The 16,479-nt window shown below is 44.6% G+C and overlaps 1 protein-coding gene across 1 annotated transcript in view; it reads right to left on the bottom strand.

Annotated features, from left to right (window-relative positions):
- Positions 1-16,216, bottom strand: part of LOC127471243 (RNA-binding protein 44-like) — a 36,482-nt gene extending 20,266 nt beyond the window's left edge. The window contains exons 1-14 of the mRNA XM_051787988.1: positions 16,120-16,216; positions 15,786-15,861; positions 13,611-14,491; positions 13,419-13,477; positions 12,650-12,826; positions 12,113-12,290; positions 12,006-12,031; positions 11,068-11,137; positions 10,674-10,764; positions 10,189-10,308; positions 9,428-9,501; positions 8,129-8,274; positions 7,868-8,005; positions 5,405-5,544 (exon numbers count right to left, since the gene is read on the bottom strand). Coding sequence (XP_051643948.1) covers positions 5,405-5,544; positions 7,868-8,005; positions 8,129-8,274; positions 9,428-9,501; positions 10,189-10,308; positions 10,674-10,764; positions 11,068-11,137; positions 12,006-12,031; positions 12,113-12,290; positions 12,650-12,826; positions 13,419-13,477; positions 13,611-14,405 — 2,014 coding nt within the window. The 5' untranslated portion in view covers positions 14,406-14,491; positions 15,786-15,861; positions 16,120-16,216. The remainder of the gene's footprint in view (positions 1-5,404; positions 5,545-7,867; positions 8,006-8,128; positions 8,275-9,427; positions 9,502-10,188; positions 10,309-10,673; positions 10,765-11,067; positions 11,138-12,005; positions 12,032-12,112; positions 12,291-12,649; positions 12,827-13,418; positions 13,478-13,610; positions 14,492-15,785; positions 15,862-16,119) is intronic.
- Positions 16,217-16,479: the final 263 nt, after the last annotated feature.

The raw sequence follows: 16,479 nt of genomic DNA, 5'->3' as shown, positions 1-16,479 counted from the left end.
CCAGGCTGGTCTGGCTGCAGAAAGCCAGGGAAAAACCAGCAGCTACCACACTCAAGATTTCAGGAATGTGCTAAAGGCAAATGCACTCTCCTCCCACCCCCGAGAGTATTTTCTCCTTCAGCTATTTCAGTTGACTGAGGCTAAAATAAGAACAGGGAATGTAACTCCAAGGTTAAAAGTGCTTGGCCGTGGCTTGTAGACAACACTGCGATTCTGCCGGCTCAGGTTTCAAGGGGTTTGAGTGTATTAAACATGGACTATTCTGCTACATGGGACCATCTACCATTTGACTGAACTACCTTTGAGATAAAAAAAACTGCTGACAGATCACCTATAGGGAAGCACATAGTGAGTAAATACAAAAAATTTGTTAGGGAGAACACCAAAATAAATAGTCTCACTGTCTTGTTGGTGCATTCACCACAGGCTGCACAGAACAGCAGCTTGACTAAATACTTTCAATGCAGAGTTTCCAGACTAAAACCTGTTGCTGAGCCATGTGAGCAGCCCAGAAGTAATTTATTTTCCCTTTTAACGGAGATTTCTCGATGCAGTTTTCTTTCTTTCCAGCTGAACAGCACACAGACATTGCACCTCTCTGCAACTCACACACACAGAGCGCTGCCCCTTTCCCAACAACATTACCTAAAGGATAGAGGGAAGCCCAGAGGCCAAAATCTGGAGGTTTTCAACCAGGCTGCTGCCCACTTCCCCACTGGGATGCTTTCTTGAAGCGCCAGGATGTGCTTTTAAAACCTCAAAAGCTCACGTTGTAGAAGCACAGAGACAAGGGACTGAGACCATTAAGCAGGTTCATTACTGGGTTTGATGATTAAAAGCAGCCAGCTCGCAGGCAGCACCCACAGCAGCACAACAGCAGACAGGGACAAGGATTCTCTGGGATTCAACCCACCCACAGCGGGAATTAGCCTGGTAAACCCTAGCCACAGATATATTTTAGAAGAGAAAAAGGCATTTAGCTATTTGACCAAGCTAAAACATGCTCTGTTTCCCCTGTAAGGGGTTTTCAATGCTATTCTCCCTCCAAGCCAGTGGTGGTTTTGGTCCTCTCCTGGTGCAGGGTCTGTGCCGGGAAGGGCTGTCACCACAACCATCGCTGCAGGGCCCAAACCTCCCCCAAACACCAACTAACACTGACAGAGTCAGACTTCACAGAGGGCCAGAGAAGCAGAATCAACCTGCCAGTGCAGAGCAATAACTCCAGAATCCCATCTGCAGCTTTCCAAGACCTCCCTTAACTCTGCAATGATCTGATATTGACTCCCAGCCCCATGAAAACATAAAGGATGCCAACCCCATTTTTAGCCATTATGAGGTCTCTAATTTCATTCCAACCAGGTCACAGCATTTATATTTTCATTATCCACAACCTCCCAGGTCATCACAATTAGGAGATCACGGCGCCGGTGCTTGATGGCTCTTTAATTCAAGAGCATTTCAGAGTTAATAAATGCAATTCAATTTCTCAAATCCAAGTGGCTTCCTGACCAGATAACACAGCCTCCATCCACCCTACCAAATCCATAGGCCATTGGTTTCTGCAGGAATAGAACTGGCATGTATGGGAGCATATAAAAAATTACAGGGTGGAGGCAATTTGTTCTTCCCTACCCACATACTTTTAATGTTTAGGAAGTTTCAAGTCCTCTCCATCTCCAGAAACGCTCTGAAAAGGAGGAGGACATTTTAGTTTATTGTTGGGGATTTCTAACATGGCAAGCTCTAAATACTGAGGAGGACTTCTCCAGAGATGCAATAGCCTTCAATTAGATTTTAAAGGAAGTCTTAGCACTTTTATAAAAGAAGCACTCAAATCACTGGCAGGCATTACTGAGTATGCTTTGTGCTAAGAGAAAACATAAATATACCCCCAAAATTTAGCAGTAATGGTGCAGCTGCCTGACTCACAAAGCTGTTCCTGCAGAGGTTTCCTTTTCTCATTATTTTACTGCTCATCATTTATTATTATTATTATTATTTTTGAGTCCAGCAAATTCAAGTGATGAGATGACCACAGCCTGCAAAGCTCCAAGCTTTGGTATCAAGGTGTAAGGGACAACAGTTTAAGGATGGTTACAGGGCAACAGGAATATAGAATCACAGAATGGTTTGGGTTGGAAGTGACCTCAAAGACCACCTCATTCCAAGCCTCTTCCACTAGCCCGGGTTGCTCAGAGCTCCACCCAACCTGGCCTTGAACACTTCCAGGGATGGGGCAGCCACAGCTTCTCTGGGCAAACCTGTGCCAGGGCCTCACCACCCTCACAAAGAAGAATTTCTTCCTAATATGCAATCCAACCTTGCCCTTTGTCAGTGTGAAGCCATTCCCCCTTCTCTCATACGTGCTCTCATAAAAAGTTCCTCTGTATCCTTCTCATAGGCTCACAGGCACTCAAGCATGTGCAGAAAAGCCAAAGCATCTCCTCTCATTGCCACATCTTTTCCCACAGGCATCCTGGACCACAGATCAAAGTCATGTTGTTCATACACACAGTTAAGACAATTAAAGACACTCTGAAAAACTTCAAAGGTTTCTACCTTTTCTCCTGACTCCAGAGGTGCCAGCAGCTGAAGAGAAGATACAAATGGACTTAAAATTTCCTGTTTTCTAGGAAAGGTCATAAACAGTGCCAAAACCTTTTGTTTTTAAGAAAGCGTCATTTTCTGCAGAATATGCAAACACAGTGCTGTACAGCATAGTCAGAAGATGGAGGGAGTCAATGATATATTAATGTTTTACCAGCCTTATTTGCAATGCAGCTTTCTAAATCCAAAAGAAATCCGAGTAGCACAGCCCAGCACTGCCTTTAAACACTGAAATACAGTGCAGAGCTGATGTGGTGCCAATCATTACTGCCCCAGTAACAATGAGCAAGACCACAGCTCATCCCCTCCTGAGAAGCCTCTGTAGGGAGCTGTGGCCAAAAAACAGAAAAAGCCTAACTTTACCTTAATGGAAGTGGTTACCTTGGGATACAGCTGGATCTCAGGCCTGCTGAATGAGACCAAGGTTATTTTTAGGATGGTCAATTCCCTGATCATCATCGCTTTTGAAAGACTCTGCAGTAAGGTGGGAAGTTACCTAAAGCTTTAAGAGAAAGGCTTTTCTGGCACAGGAGGAATGCTTGGCCAATCCTGCCAGGATTTGGACTGTGGCTTTGGTACAGCCAGGGGTTTATGGTGATGGGGAGAGGGCCTGTGTCATCCCATCCTCTCACGGCCCACACCACAAAATTCAGTACAGCTCGCCCAGCTTTAGGCCAGGGACTTGTTCCCCACCTCCAAGGAGCCCTGCAGAGGCTGTGGTCACAGAGCACAGAGGATGTTACCAGCTAGCAGCAGAAGCTGGATCTCAGACAGTATCTACTTCTTCTGAAACAGAAAACCACTTCTGCATCCTGCTGTGGGCTGCAGCAGCAGAGCACGGCTGAACACAGCGAGCAGGAGCTGGGGCAGGACCAGCCCCACTGAAAGCCCCCAAGCTCAGGCTAAGTTGCCTACAGAGGTGGACACATCTCCAGAAACCCAGCTCTGGGGAGGAGACCACTATAAACCACACCCAGTGTTCATAAAACTCTCTGCAGTTTACAAGGGAAGGTGTGTTAGTGACAGAAGAAGCCTCCAAGAGCGTGTCCCAAGGCAGCGTCCGGGCCCACAAGCTGGCAGTGAAAACACCAACACAGAGCCATAAAACTCACCTCACCCTCCCTCCCTGCTGCTGGCCCAAAGAGGCCCTGAAACGGAGTGTGGCAAGATTTATAGGCACAGAGACGATGCTCTCCACACAAGTGTCAGACCTGGTGTCAAGCAGAAGCAATCCAAGTCTGCCAGCAGGATCATTAGCAGGATCCTGGCAAATACAGTAGCAGAGCTTTTTCCACACCTTTTGTATCCTCCCCTTTTCAAAATATTCTTTTCATTTTAAAACACCTGCTTCCTCAGAAGCATCAGTGACCTCAAAATTCATGACTCTACCACGATTTCTGGGCACTCAGTTGTCACTTGCAATTTCCATGCAGCCCTGTCTGTGTGCAGGGCTGTGAAGCAGAAAGGCACAAAAAGGTTGGTTTTTTGTTAAACAGCACAGAGTGTGCTCAAAAATAAAAATAAATAATCCCCCAAGAAGGCTGTAGGTAAAGACAAACACATCCACAGCATCATGATTAGCTGCCATCAGGCAGAGGCAGCGTCCTGCTGCTTCCAAGCCCACTGCAGGTGGAAAGGAGCAGCCTGGAGTACCAGCAACTCCTGCTTGCTTCACTTTCAGCAGTTACAGTGCCCAAACCAAGAGAAGAAAGGGTCAGGAAAATGAGACTGACTGGGAAAAGAAAGCAGAGAGAAATCCTAACCAGCAGGAGTTAGTGCCCGGCAGCAAAACCAGGCACAGGTTTCTGCACTGACCACTCACTCCTCAGCCAGGGACCCGCAGCCTTTCCCTGCAACCCGGCACGGAGAACGTGCCTCGTCCAAGGGCACAGCTTTCTCCTGCCCCTGTACAGCTGAGGAGAGGTAAATAGTTAATCAGGGGGTACGGGTAAGCCCATCACCTGCAGCATAGCTCAGTGCATTATTCACCAGGGTTTGGAGGGGAAAACCAGGGGAAAACCAGGAGAAAGAAGAGAAAGAAGGAGAAATCTGTGCATCCTCAAGGAGCACTTTGATTTCATGGAAGATCAGCGTTAGGACGAGAATGCATGGTTTAAGTACCTTAAATAAACACACTTCTAGACAGCACATGTACGCGATCTCTCGGAGCTTTCTGCTGCGGCTACACAGGTGACAAGCATGGCACAAGTCTCCACCTGTTGCAGCTGAAATGTCAGGAGCAGCAAAGAAACCAGGGCACGCTGCACCCAAGAAAACAACTGGGCAACAAGAACTTCCAACCCGATCGCCGGTAAAACCCGAAACATCTGACCTCACCTGAGAGAAGCCTGTTTGAACGAGCACTTCTGGCTGCCTGCTCTCCCTGCGGCTCAGGAACGGGAAGAGAGACTCCTAAAGCAGTAATTAAAAATGTGCAGCAAAAGGCAAGGACGGCTGCCAGCGGAGCACGGCTCAGTACATCTCACCTACCAAGCGGGGAATCCCACACAAAGCAGGCTGTGTCCAACAGCATCATCGCCTCAGACTCCCAGGCCAAGCGCGATGTGTCCCGGCGTTCTGGGATAATTTCTCCTTTTGATTCCCACCCGCCGTCTGTGTCGCCAGCGACGCCAGGCTGGTGCCTCCCCGGGTTTCAGGGAAGAAGGGTGTGAGCGGTGAAGCCCGGGAGGAGGCGGCAGGGGCTGCACGCCCGTTCCCAACGCAGAGGGGCTTCCAGGGAGCCTCTCCCGCCGCCCCACCGGCCCCGGGGGAGTTGTGTCCCGGCGCCCGCACTTACCCAGGACGAAGCAGAGGAAGCGCCGCGGGAGCAGGGCCATGGCCCCGCGGCAGGAGCGGCTCCGCTCCGGGGCCGGGCGGGCTCCGCGCCCGCGGCGCCGAGCGCAGGGGCGGACCCGGGGCGGCCGCGGGCCCCGCCCGCTACACGGAGCTCGCTCGTCCGCAACACCCCCTTCTCCCCAGAGACCTGGGGAACCTCTCCCGAGGCGCCTGCAGGATGTAGCCGAGGCTCTCGTTACCTCCGACTCCGCAGCCGTAGCCCGGAGCCGCGGGAAAGGGAGCGAACAGTTCAGAAGGAAAGCGTCGAGAAGTCCTTCTTCCCCACGCGGTTTCCTTAGCCCTGCTTCTATCTCCACCGAAGGAATTTCTCCCTAGCCTGAGGGTGAAAATTTAGCCTTTCCCCTTTTATGTGTTGGATATGAACACAGAGGATGCAGTGCAACCTTAGGGAGAAGGTAAATGTTTTGGGTTTTTTTTTAACCGAGTGGAACATCACTACTGAGCTCCTACAGCTCCACCTGCAGCTCATTACCGAATCATGTCTGAACAGCAGTGCCTGCCTGCGCTCCTCAGGGTAAGCCATTAGGAGCAGGTGAGGGCTACAGCTGCAGCGAGGTCACTGGCCCGCAGATCGCTTCTCTCACATTTTAAGTCAGCTCTCCCTTTCGAAGGGAGAATAATAAACAAGGAAACCTGGTGGAACGCCACAGTGCACTCATTTGAGTGTTTCACACTGCAGACACTTCTGCTTTCCCAACAGAAACAAAACAGCCTGCACGCCAGAGCCAGTTCTTCCTAAACTATTAACACCTGCCTAATTACAGAGTCAAGTTCAGGGAACAGAAACAGCAACAGCTGCAATTAATAATGTGGCACAGTAAAGCCTAGGCCTCCCTTCATCTTTACAGGACCAGGACAAAAACCAAAACCTCACCTGCAGCAGCAGGACCAAGGAAGGTACAGTACAAAGCCAGGCTTTGACAGCGTTACCGACAGCAGTTCTGCTACGAGGAGAGGGACTGGATGAGATCTGAAAACAACACTGGCACAACTTTTTGAAGAACAGATTTTAACCTTTATTGACCACAGATCAGTTCTCTCACATTTTAAGTCAGCTCTGCCTTTCTAAGGGAGAACAGTGAACAATGAAACCTGAAGGAAAGCCACAGTGCATTTGAGTGTTTCACTTTATAGACACTTCTGCTTTCCCAACAGAAACAAAACGGCCTGCACGCCAGAGAGACAGTTCTTCCTACACTATTAACACCTTCCTAATTACAGTCAAGTTCAGGGGACAGAAACAGCAACAGCTGCTACTAATCTGAAAACAGCACAACACTGGCACAACTTTTTGAAGAACAAATTTTAACCTTTATTAGTAACCATGGCTGCTCTTTCCAGTAGCAATTACAGCAGGATCTAGAACAAAGTACAACAGGGAGTGAGTTAGGATAGATGAGCTTTGAGCCCAATCACCTTTTCTTAAATGCATTACTTACTTTTTTTCTTACTATGGAAAGATGGGAATTATTTTTCTCTCTTATTTACTAATGACTTGGCTATTTCACACCTCCCTCATGATCAAAATAAAAATTATGTCATTACCTCTTTTGCAAAGCAACACAAAAAAATACAGTAAAAGGAACAATTATGACTGCAAAGCCCACACACCATTTAAAAAATAAATAATCACTTGACAAGGAAAGCAGAACATGTTTTGAGGCTGTTAAAACTTACTACTGACTGACAACGCTCTCAAGTGTAAAATTTTATATTTTAGGCATGAGTTCGTGTCAGTCCAGTGGAATTCAGTCAGCAGACTAACACTTTTTGCAGGAAATCTGGTAGTGGCACTGCTAGCAGATTCCTAAAGGCATCCATAGGTACTCAAAGCAAACAGGGTACCAAGCTTAGTAACAGACTAAAACAAGGATGTCTCCTACAGGAGAACAGATACACACACCCTGGGAATTCCGGGCTGTGGTTACAGCATGTTCAGCTCACTGCAGCTTCCTGCAGTGCTGTATCACCGTGCAAAGTGCTTAACATGAGAAAACTACAAGACACACAATCTAGTTCTGTCAGATTTCTACTCCAGAGCTGAACATCAGCCACCAGAGAGAAGTCACCATTTTTTCTGAACCAAAACTGATCCCGGGCTGGGATTTCTTTATGACAGGCTACGCAAGGGCCGGCCATTAGATGTCACCTTTGTGCAGAGTATGTGTGACAACACCCTCCACAAAGTTAATCGGTAAAGCAGTTTAGTAGTTAACCCCCAGTACACCAAGTTCTACAGGTGTGCTGTGAGACAGCTCCCAATGCTTAGAAACCAGTGTTTCAGTGGATTCACTTCGGTACTTTTTGTAGAGCTGATAATCTAGTCAGGCTATAGAGCTATGCAAATTCAAGTGGGTTTATTTTGATTGTATTTCTGCAGGCTGGAATACTCACTGTTTTTCACTGCTTTTCCTGCCCACAATTGGGCATTGATTTCCTCAGAATGGCAGAGGTCCTTTCCTCAATAGTACTGATGGCCAAGCCACATAGCATACCTTTGTTGTTTTTCCTCACCTGCTGAATAGCCTCCACAATTTGGTCTCTATGGAAATGAAAGAAATAACTGTTTACACATCACATTTTGTGCAATACATTTAGCACTTAGTTACCATGGATATTGGCTCCATTACAAGCCAGAGCAGAAAGGAAACCCCAGAACTCTCACCTGCTAGCCTCTGGATGGGTTGCTTGAAGTCTCTTAATCAGCTTGGTAAAGCTACTCAAGTTCAGTGCATAAGGAGAATTAAAGATATCACCTGGTTCAATGCTGTAAGAATAAGATGTTTTCTGCAGGGAATTTTCTCCAGTATCCTAGAATTGCATCAAAATAAGGAAAAAGTGAATGGGTTAAGTATTGTACAGGTCATACAACAAATCTTTCCTACAAATAAATATAAAGTCATAGAAACACAGAAGGATTCAGGTTGGAAGGGACATTATAAAGTCCATCCAGTTCCACCTCCCTGCCATGGGCAGGGAACACCTTCCACTAGCCCAGGTTGCTCAGAGCCCCATCCAACGTGGCCTTGGACACTTCCAAGGATGGGGCAGCCACAGCTTCTCTGGGCAACCTGTGCCAGGGCCTCACCACCCTCACAGGGAAGGATTTCTTTCTAATATCTAACCTAAACCTGCTCTCTTTCATTTTGATACCAGTTTGAATAAGAAAAAACTCAAATGATACAGACTCAGATCAGTAAGTTATTCCAATACAACCACTTGTGTTATCCAATCTGTAAATTAGAAATAAAACTACTACATGCATTTATGAGTAACTTACATTCCTGCTACTTTAAATTAGATCCAATTACCATTTCCTAAAGGACTAGCATGTTTAAAGAGAAATCCCCAAAGACAGCAAATCTATGCAGTTTATGAGAGCAATACCAGCAAGTACTAATTTGGCGTTTACTGTCCAAGGGCCAAGCTGAGCCAAGACAAAATCCTGTATTTGTACAGATATTTCTTAGATTTCTACTAAAAAAATCCTACAATTTCTTTCCAATCCAGTACCCCAAAATCTTTCCTGTATAAAATCTCAGGACATTCACATTAAAAAAAGGTGTTACTCAAAAGGGGAGAAAAACAAGATGAAAAATCTAGTGCAAATGGGTAAGTTCCCAACTGTCTTAAGAAAAGTCACAATTTGATGCAGCAATAGAGCTCTCACTCTTCTGTCACATGCCAGAAATTTACCACCAATACATAACACATTTTCCTATCCTAACATCATTCTCTACATATTAAATGTAACATTTGATGAGACAAGAAGTTTTAAGGCTCTTAGTCTGCCACAGAGAGGAGCTTTGGTAATAATTATTTACCTTTTGATTATCTCCAAGCAAAGAATGTACCAACTCTTCAGTAGGTGATTTCATATCAGGGAACTTGACAGCAAATGTATGGATGAACTCATTAAAGAGGCAAGACATTACTACTGCAACATAACTAAGAACAGACATACCTCCAACACTGAAGAACCTGGGCCACCAACATGAACAGCAGAATGTTCATTCCCACTCTGCACTGTCTTAGCTTCTAATAATAAATGTAAGAAAGCAAACAGTTACAATTATTCTTGTTTCAGTTCTAGCTGACATATTCTCTGTAAATTTTGGAATGCCTAGGGAGAAAACCTTTCAAAAAAACCTAAGAGAATGAAGAGGATCTTCTAACAGAAAATGAGTCTCCTGAGAAGCACAACAGTTCAGTTTGTGAAATATCTTTTCCCTGAGTGTTTCCTGAGGTTTGAAAAGGCAAAAGAGGCAGAGAAAACACTGCTCTGAACTAACAGGTACCACTGCTGAAGGCTGGGCAGGGGAGCCCCCGAGCTCTCTGCCTTCAACACACAGGGACTTCTCACCATGCCAGTCACTGTGACCCAAGTGTCCAAACACAGACCATTCTCAGCTAACTCTTAGTAATCCAGCATGGGAAGGAAGGGAAGGAGGAGAAAAAAAATAAAGGTTTCTACCTATGTGACTGGCTGGACATTTACTAATTTGAGTTTAACCATTGCAGGTAAAGTTTTCAAGGAAAAATATGGATGAAAACAGCTGAGTTATCTGCAAGGATTCACCGTAAGTCGATGAAATAATAAGTCTGAAAACCCAGCTGGCATTTTTTCCAGGTTTACTTATGCTTGTAGAAGGAACAGACTACTCAAATAATAAAAAACCACCATTATTAGGAATGTCAGCTTAAAGCACACGACTCTTAAATCACCCGTGCCTTGCTTTTCTTGTTGCTTTTTCGTTTCTTCAGGTATTACTGGAAAATCTGACATTGTCAGCTCTTCTTTAGCATCAAACCAATATTCAGTCCCTTCCTCAGTTTTCATACAGCCTTGACAATTGAAATAAAATTCAGGGTGTTAAAATTCAAACCATGTTATGTCATATGAACATCAAATTTCTATACTTAAGAGGATTCCAGCTACCTACATGACTTAGTACTACATTTAAAAGGTGACACAGACTAGTTTTCACTTCTAATTTAAGTAGCAATGTAAATAATAATATAGAGCTCTACACTATTACCACTAATATAAATTATTATTAAAAATAAATTATGATAGCTGATATATAAGCATTCCATCACAGAAAGAACAGCTGAGTATCCATGTATATGTTTTACACAGGGTTTGTTTTTTTCCCCAACAACTTAACTCACAACTAACGTGGTACTTTCACTAGATGCAGATTGCTTACCATGTTTCAGATCCCGGCCTTTATGTTGTCCTTCCCGTGCCTCAGGGGAAGCAGAGTCGCTTGGCTGACCACCTTCAGTCTGTGACTTGTCCTACAAACATGTTTCAGTTTACATCACAGCACTTGCACCTGATTATACCTTATTTTTCTAAGCTTCAGAATGTAAGTTGATTAAACAGATAAATTTTATGAAGTTATCCTATGGATTGTCTTCAAGAATCCCCAACTTATTTCGAATGGGCAGTCAAAATTGTGGACACATCAGCTGCATTTGTGACTAGTGGCAGAGGATCTCAGGCTGAGCCCTGAAAACTGTGATTGTATTTGCAGGTAAAAGGAGACCCTGCTCCACAACATTAACACCTATGAAACTCAGCAGTGAAGAAGTCCCTACCCTGTTGACAGAAGTCTGCTCTTGCATTTCTGGTGCTTCAACATCAGCTTTTTCTTCACCTGGAAGACCACTAAAACAGACCCAAGAATTTCATAAAAATATGGCACAACAATTTTAAATTCTACAATTACTTCTGCAAGTACTCTGACACATTAATTTAAATATTACCAAAAGCTCACAGTAAAATAAACTTACTTAGTAAATCTTAGCTTTTTTTGATTATATCTAAATGGCTTTCTGGGGGATGTTTTGATGTATGTCCTTATAATTCAAAATATCTCTACAATTTTTACTAATTAATTATAAAACAACTAAAACTAACTGCCCTTTTTTTTTCTTCAATTGATTTTACTTATGCTTAAAAAGAAATTTCAAAAAGGTCTCCAGCTGTTTACCTAATTCAGTAAAACTTATTGCCAAATTTGGTTTTTTATCTCCACTTAAAGTCACTGGGCATGGTTCCTGACTATGCAATACCATGTATCTGAAATATGAAGTTATTTTTCTATCATTCTTCATAACTGAATGACAATCTTAGCAGAACAGATGTTTATATACTCAATATTTATCTCTGTTGGCAGCAAAGTCCTTTTGGGTTTTTGTGGCTGCTTGGTTTTTAAGACAGATCCCATCATGACTGGAGACAAAGATTTTTAGCAGTGGAAGTAGGGAACCAGGAAAATGACCTGTAAATTGAAAACTTTTGAAGTTTTTTAAGATAGTGAAGATATAACTCCCTCGTTTGCATAGTAGAACACTGCAGAGTAAAAATGCCCTTAAAATAAAATCCTTGTACCCAAAGGGCAATGCTGGTCTTTCAGCTAAACAGTCTTAAACAACAAGATACATTCTGAAATCAAGAAATTTTAAGTTTAACATCTTATAAACTCATTCCTCATTTATTTTTAGGAAGTACAACAAGAAATGAAACTACTTACTCAGAGCCAAGAGACTTTCTGAAAAACTGTCAAAAAAAGAGAGATTTGTCTTACTTTTCTGAATAAACCCATTTATATTAAAAACCATACAGCAATTAAGAAATTACCTCGCCAGGGACGTAAAAGGAAGAGATTGGGGGTAACTTCACTTCAACTGACAGTGGTGGGAGAGCATTTAAAGGTATGCCCATGTTTATTTCCATTCTCATATTGTTGTAATTATTTTCTAGCTCTTCCAAAACCAACAGCAGAGATGAATGTAATTCAGTCTTCTCATCACATCTACTGAAATATAGATAAGAAAATAACACCAACTGAGGAAGATATTTTCTTTATTTTACTGCTTCCAGGAACCCCAAAGATTTTACAAGAGTCCTCCAAGTTGTACAGAAACACAAGTTAGCAACTATATTGTGCATCACTTGTTTCACTTGGGTTTTATTCCTGGAAACAAGGTATTTTGGGTCTTTGAATGCTACAAAAAAATTAAAGCTGGAAATAAGACTTGGCAGTTACTTTTCTGGGCAACAGCACCAACCATAAAGACTCTTACAGGCTATGGATAGACTATATCAGTACCATTTCACATTTAATGCCTGATAACCAGTTATCCACTTCATTTAAAAGGACATGAAAGTACGTGCCTCCCAAAAGCTGTGTTCTCCTCAAAAGCCAGCTGATAAACCGTCAAGCAGTGCTGATAGCACATCTTATAATGGATGGCCAGAAGCTGCAGCTCTGCCTCAGTTGCTCTCTGCAGAGTGTTTTGACAGCAGCTTGACACAGAATTCTTCACGGTTTGCTTGTTGAGATGTACTGGCCTTTAAAAGGATAATAACAATAACAGAATATTGATTCCAGGGCTTCCAGTGTTTTGTTTACATTCATTACTTTTTATTTTGAAACGAGGAGATTTCCAGAAGCTATTTCTGATATGATTTAAGGAAAAAAAAAAAAAAAAGTTAGTTCCTCCAATTTACCCCACAGAAAGAATAATGCTTTACAGTTGCTTTCACATTACATTCAGCCTCAATTCAGAGGAGGGAACTGAACCAGCACTATAATAATTTCTATCGAAAAAGTGAAGCCTTAAGAATAAAAAAGAAATTTAGCAACTCTATAAATCTGCAAACACACTTATTTTGTTTCCACAGTCATGGAATAATTTAGGTTGGAAAGGATCTCAGGAGGTCAGCACCTGCAGTCCAAGGCTGCTTTGGTCTCTGTTCAACTTCTGGAGGTTTTCAGCTCACTTTTCTCCCCTCCAGGTCCCTTCCTACCCTCCAGTGCAGAAGCTGCTGCCCAGCAATCTTTTAATACCATCAGTTTTGCCAAGTCAGAGAGAATCTTTCCATCATGAAAAACCCTCTTATCCAGCATCTAGAATTCCAAACCAAGAACGACTCAACCCACCTGTCAGTGCTCATCTTCCAATCACAGGTACACAGCTGATTCTTTGATTCCCACTGCTCCTAAACAAAAAGAAAACCATTCAAAAAAGTTACAGATTAACATTCACACAAGTTCTGAGCAACTCCAAGTTGAAGAAAGTTCTGCATATCGAAATGGTTTGGCGGGTTGTTTTATATATTTTTTTTAAATTACCTGAACGTGTGAGCTGTGGGCTCCGAATGACCATTCTGTGTTGGAAGCAGCATCCACACAGTTTTGACGGGGCCATCCCACCGGTCGAGATTTGTTCATCATTGTTATCTCTGTGTTAATTGCCCTGGAGCAGAGACAAACCTGAGCACTGCTGCTCCTGCTCGTTGTAAAGCAAGCTCTGAAATCAGAGCTGGCGTCGACAGCCTGTGTGACCGCAGAGACACCGGCCATGCTTTTCGGGCTTCCACGGCACTCCGAGTTCACACAGCGGGGACTTCCACCGGAGGATTCATCTGCAACTTCCACGCCAAAATCAGGATTCTTACTAGTGGGAATTTCAGAGACAGGAAATTGGGTTTCAGCATCCTCTGCAGTGCTGTCAACACGGACGGTACCAGGTTTTTCACAGCTGTAGAAATCAGAGGACTCTGCATGTTCGCAGAACCGCACAGCTACTTTAGGGGCCCTTTCCCTTGGTGACAAGAAAGGGCCCTCTGGCTTCACTGAGATGCTGTGAGTGTGCCTGTTGCTGTCCCCAGACACTTCTTCCCCTGTACTGATGTGGGGTGGCACCTTGTCACCTTGTGGTATGTCCTTCACCTCTCCAATTTCCCTCTCCTCAAAGAATTCACTTGAACTATTCGTATCATCAGCATATTCCTCGTGAGCACTGAGATACTCCAGATGGGAGTCTTCACCTAAAAGGCTTCCTTCACCTGGATCTTCACCTGGAAAGAAGCCCTGAGTGACAGAACTCCTTTTGCTGTTAACATGGCTGCTCTTTCCCACTTCCATGGTACCAACATGCCCTCTTCCTCAGAAGTAATCCGCACAACTCACTTCCACTGCAACCTCTCTGGCTCTTCCTACTAGGTTCTCCCCTTAATAAAAATCAAGAGAAGTTAAAGATGCTCCATGGTACTCAAGAGGACATTACAGTTAAAAAAATATGTTAAACTAACCATCCTACTTTTACTTACTGCATGCTAGTACAGAAGGTAGCAATGCTATGTTATGTTCTCAAAGAAATCCTAAGAGGTCATGGAAGACCATTACAAGAATTTGCTGTCCTTGACTGTGTGATTTCACTTGAGTAAAAGCATCCTCAGAGACCAACCATCCCTATTTTCTTAAACTCCTGGGCAAAGCTTCCATCCCCTTAACATGGAAGCATTTCTTGGCTGAAGTATCAGAACCCCTGTTGACACACAGTGTACTATTTTACATCATACAGCACACAAGGGGTTCAGATGCACGTAGTGACTCTGAACCATAAAGTTTTACATAAAATCAGAAAACTGTCAAGTTTTTTAAAACTACTCATATTAAGAAAGAGGTGAACTTCAAGCTCTGTGCCTCCCAAGAACTAAAAACCCCCCAGGTGCTGGACTGAGGGAAGTTAAAGCACATACCTTTTAATTCTGCAGAAGCAAGAAACAGTTATCAAGGACAAAACCATAAGAAAACCTGAGAACCTTTAAAACCAGAAAGTCTAAGTCATAAAGGAACACAGGAAGACAATTTCTTGCAGCAGAGCCCTTCTTTTAGCAGCAGAAGGAAGCTGGAAAATACACTAAAACCAAAGCAATGCAACAAACCCAGTTTTGTGAAGAACATGTACAAAAAGCAGAGAAAAAGCACATAGGGATGGAGGATGCTCTTTGTGAAGCTTGTTTATTATAAACACTTCTCTGCCTTCCCTCAGAAGCTTCTAATGAATTAAAGAGTACATAAAAACACTAGACATGTTCCTATTAGGTCTGCTTTCTAAACTACTTAAATGACACATCACAATCTTTGTCACCAGTACATGAGAGCCCTTTTTCAGCTGGAAAAACGCCTTATCTGTCCAATCTGCATCCATTGATGCTTCTCCACTAGGGATTTCAATTCAAATGGCATAATTTTAAAACACTTCATTAAAATGCTTTAAATCTTTTACAGAAGTGATCGACAGAAGTCATTCATCCTTCAAAGACAATCATGGAATGGTTTGGGTTGGAAGGGATCTTAAAAAGTCATCTCCCTCCACCCCCCCGCCGTGGGTAGGGACACCTTCCACTAGACCAGGTGGCTCCAAGCTCCTGGCCTTGAACACTTCCATGGTTTCATTATGCACTTCTACAGTTATTTTCCCTTCAAAAACGTTGTCTTTTCTTACTACATTAACTTTACCTTCACCTCCTAACCGAAGCTTTGAGTGACTCGGTGGAATTCAAAGCCGAACGCTGCCACAGCACATCCCAGACGCCTGTACATAAATCACAACGTTATTAACACGGCGAAGTGACTTCACCCACTCTTGCTTAAGAACAAGCCAAGAAACGAGAGCCAAAACACCTCCACGCCCCAGGTAAGTTACAGTAACCTTGCTGCCGCCGCTAATGACACAACCAGACGCTGAACCACAGCCGAGCCAGTCCCCGCCGCGGCGCTGGGTCAGGGCGGGGGGAGCCTGGTGCTCCCGCTCGCCCAGGGGGAACCCTCAGGCGGCAGAACAGCGACTTACCGCAGCTCCAGGGCAGGCTGAGCCGCTGTCCCGGTGCCCAGACGAAGCCCCGCGGCCCCGAGCCGGCCCAGCCCCGTTACGGCCGCCCCGCCCCGCCCCTCAGACCCGGCCGCAGCCGCGGCCCCGCCGGACACGCGCTCAACTCCCTCCCGGCCCCGCGCCCCGCTCCCATTGGCTGCGGCGGGGACTGCGCCGCCGCCTGATTGGCCGGCGCTGAGCCCGCGCTCGCCGCGTGCCACCAGCCCTTCCTTCAGAGGCGGTGCCGCCATGTTCTTCGGCGGTGCTGCGGTGTCCCCTCAGAGGCGGTGTCACCACGTTCCCCCAGAGACAGTACCGCCATGTGCCCTCAGAGGCGGTGCC

This window comes from Manacus candei, unplaced genomic scaffold (genome assembly GCF_025592945.1).
Source record: "Manacus candei isolate 608988 ecotype Guabito, Panama unplaced genomic scaffold, ASM2559294v1 h1tg000023l, whole genome shotgun sequence".
Classification (NCBI taxonomy): domain Eukaryota; kingdom Metazoa; phylum Chordata; class Aves; order Passeriformes; family Pipridae; genus Manacus; species Manacus candei.
This window is presented reverse-complemented; position numbering and strand designations above follow the sequence as displayed.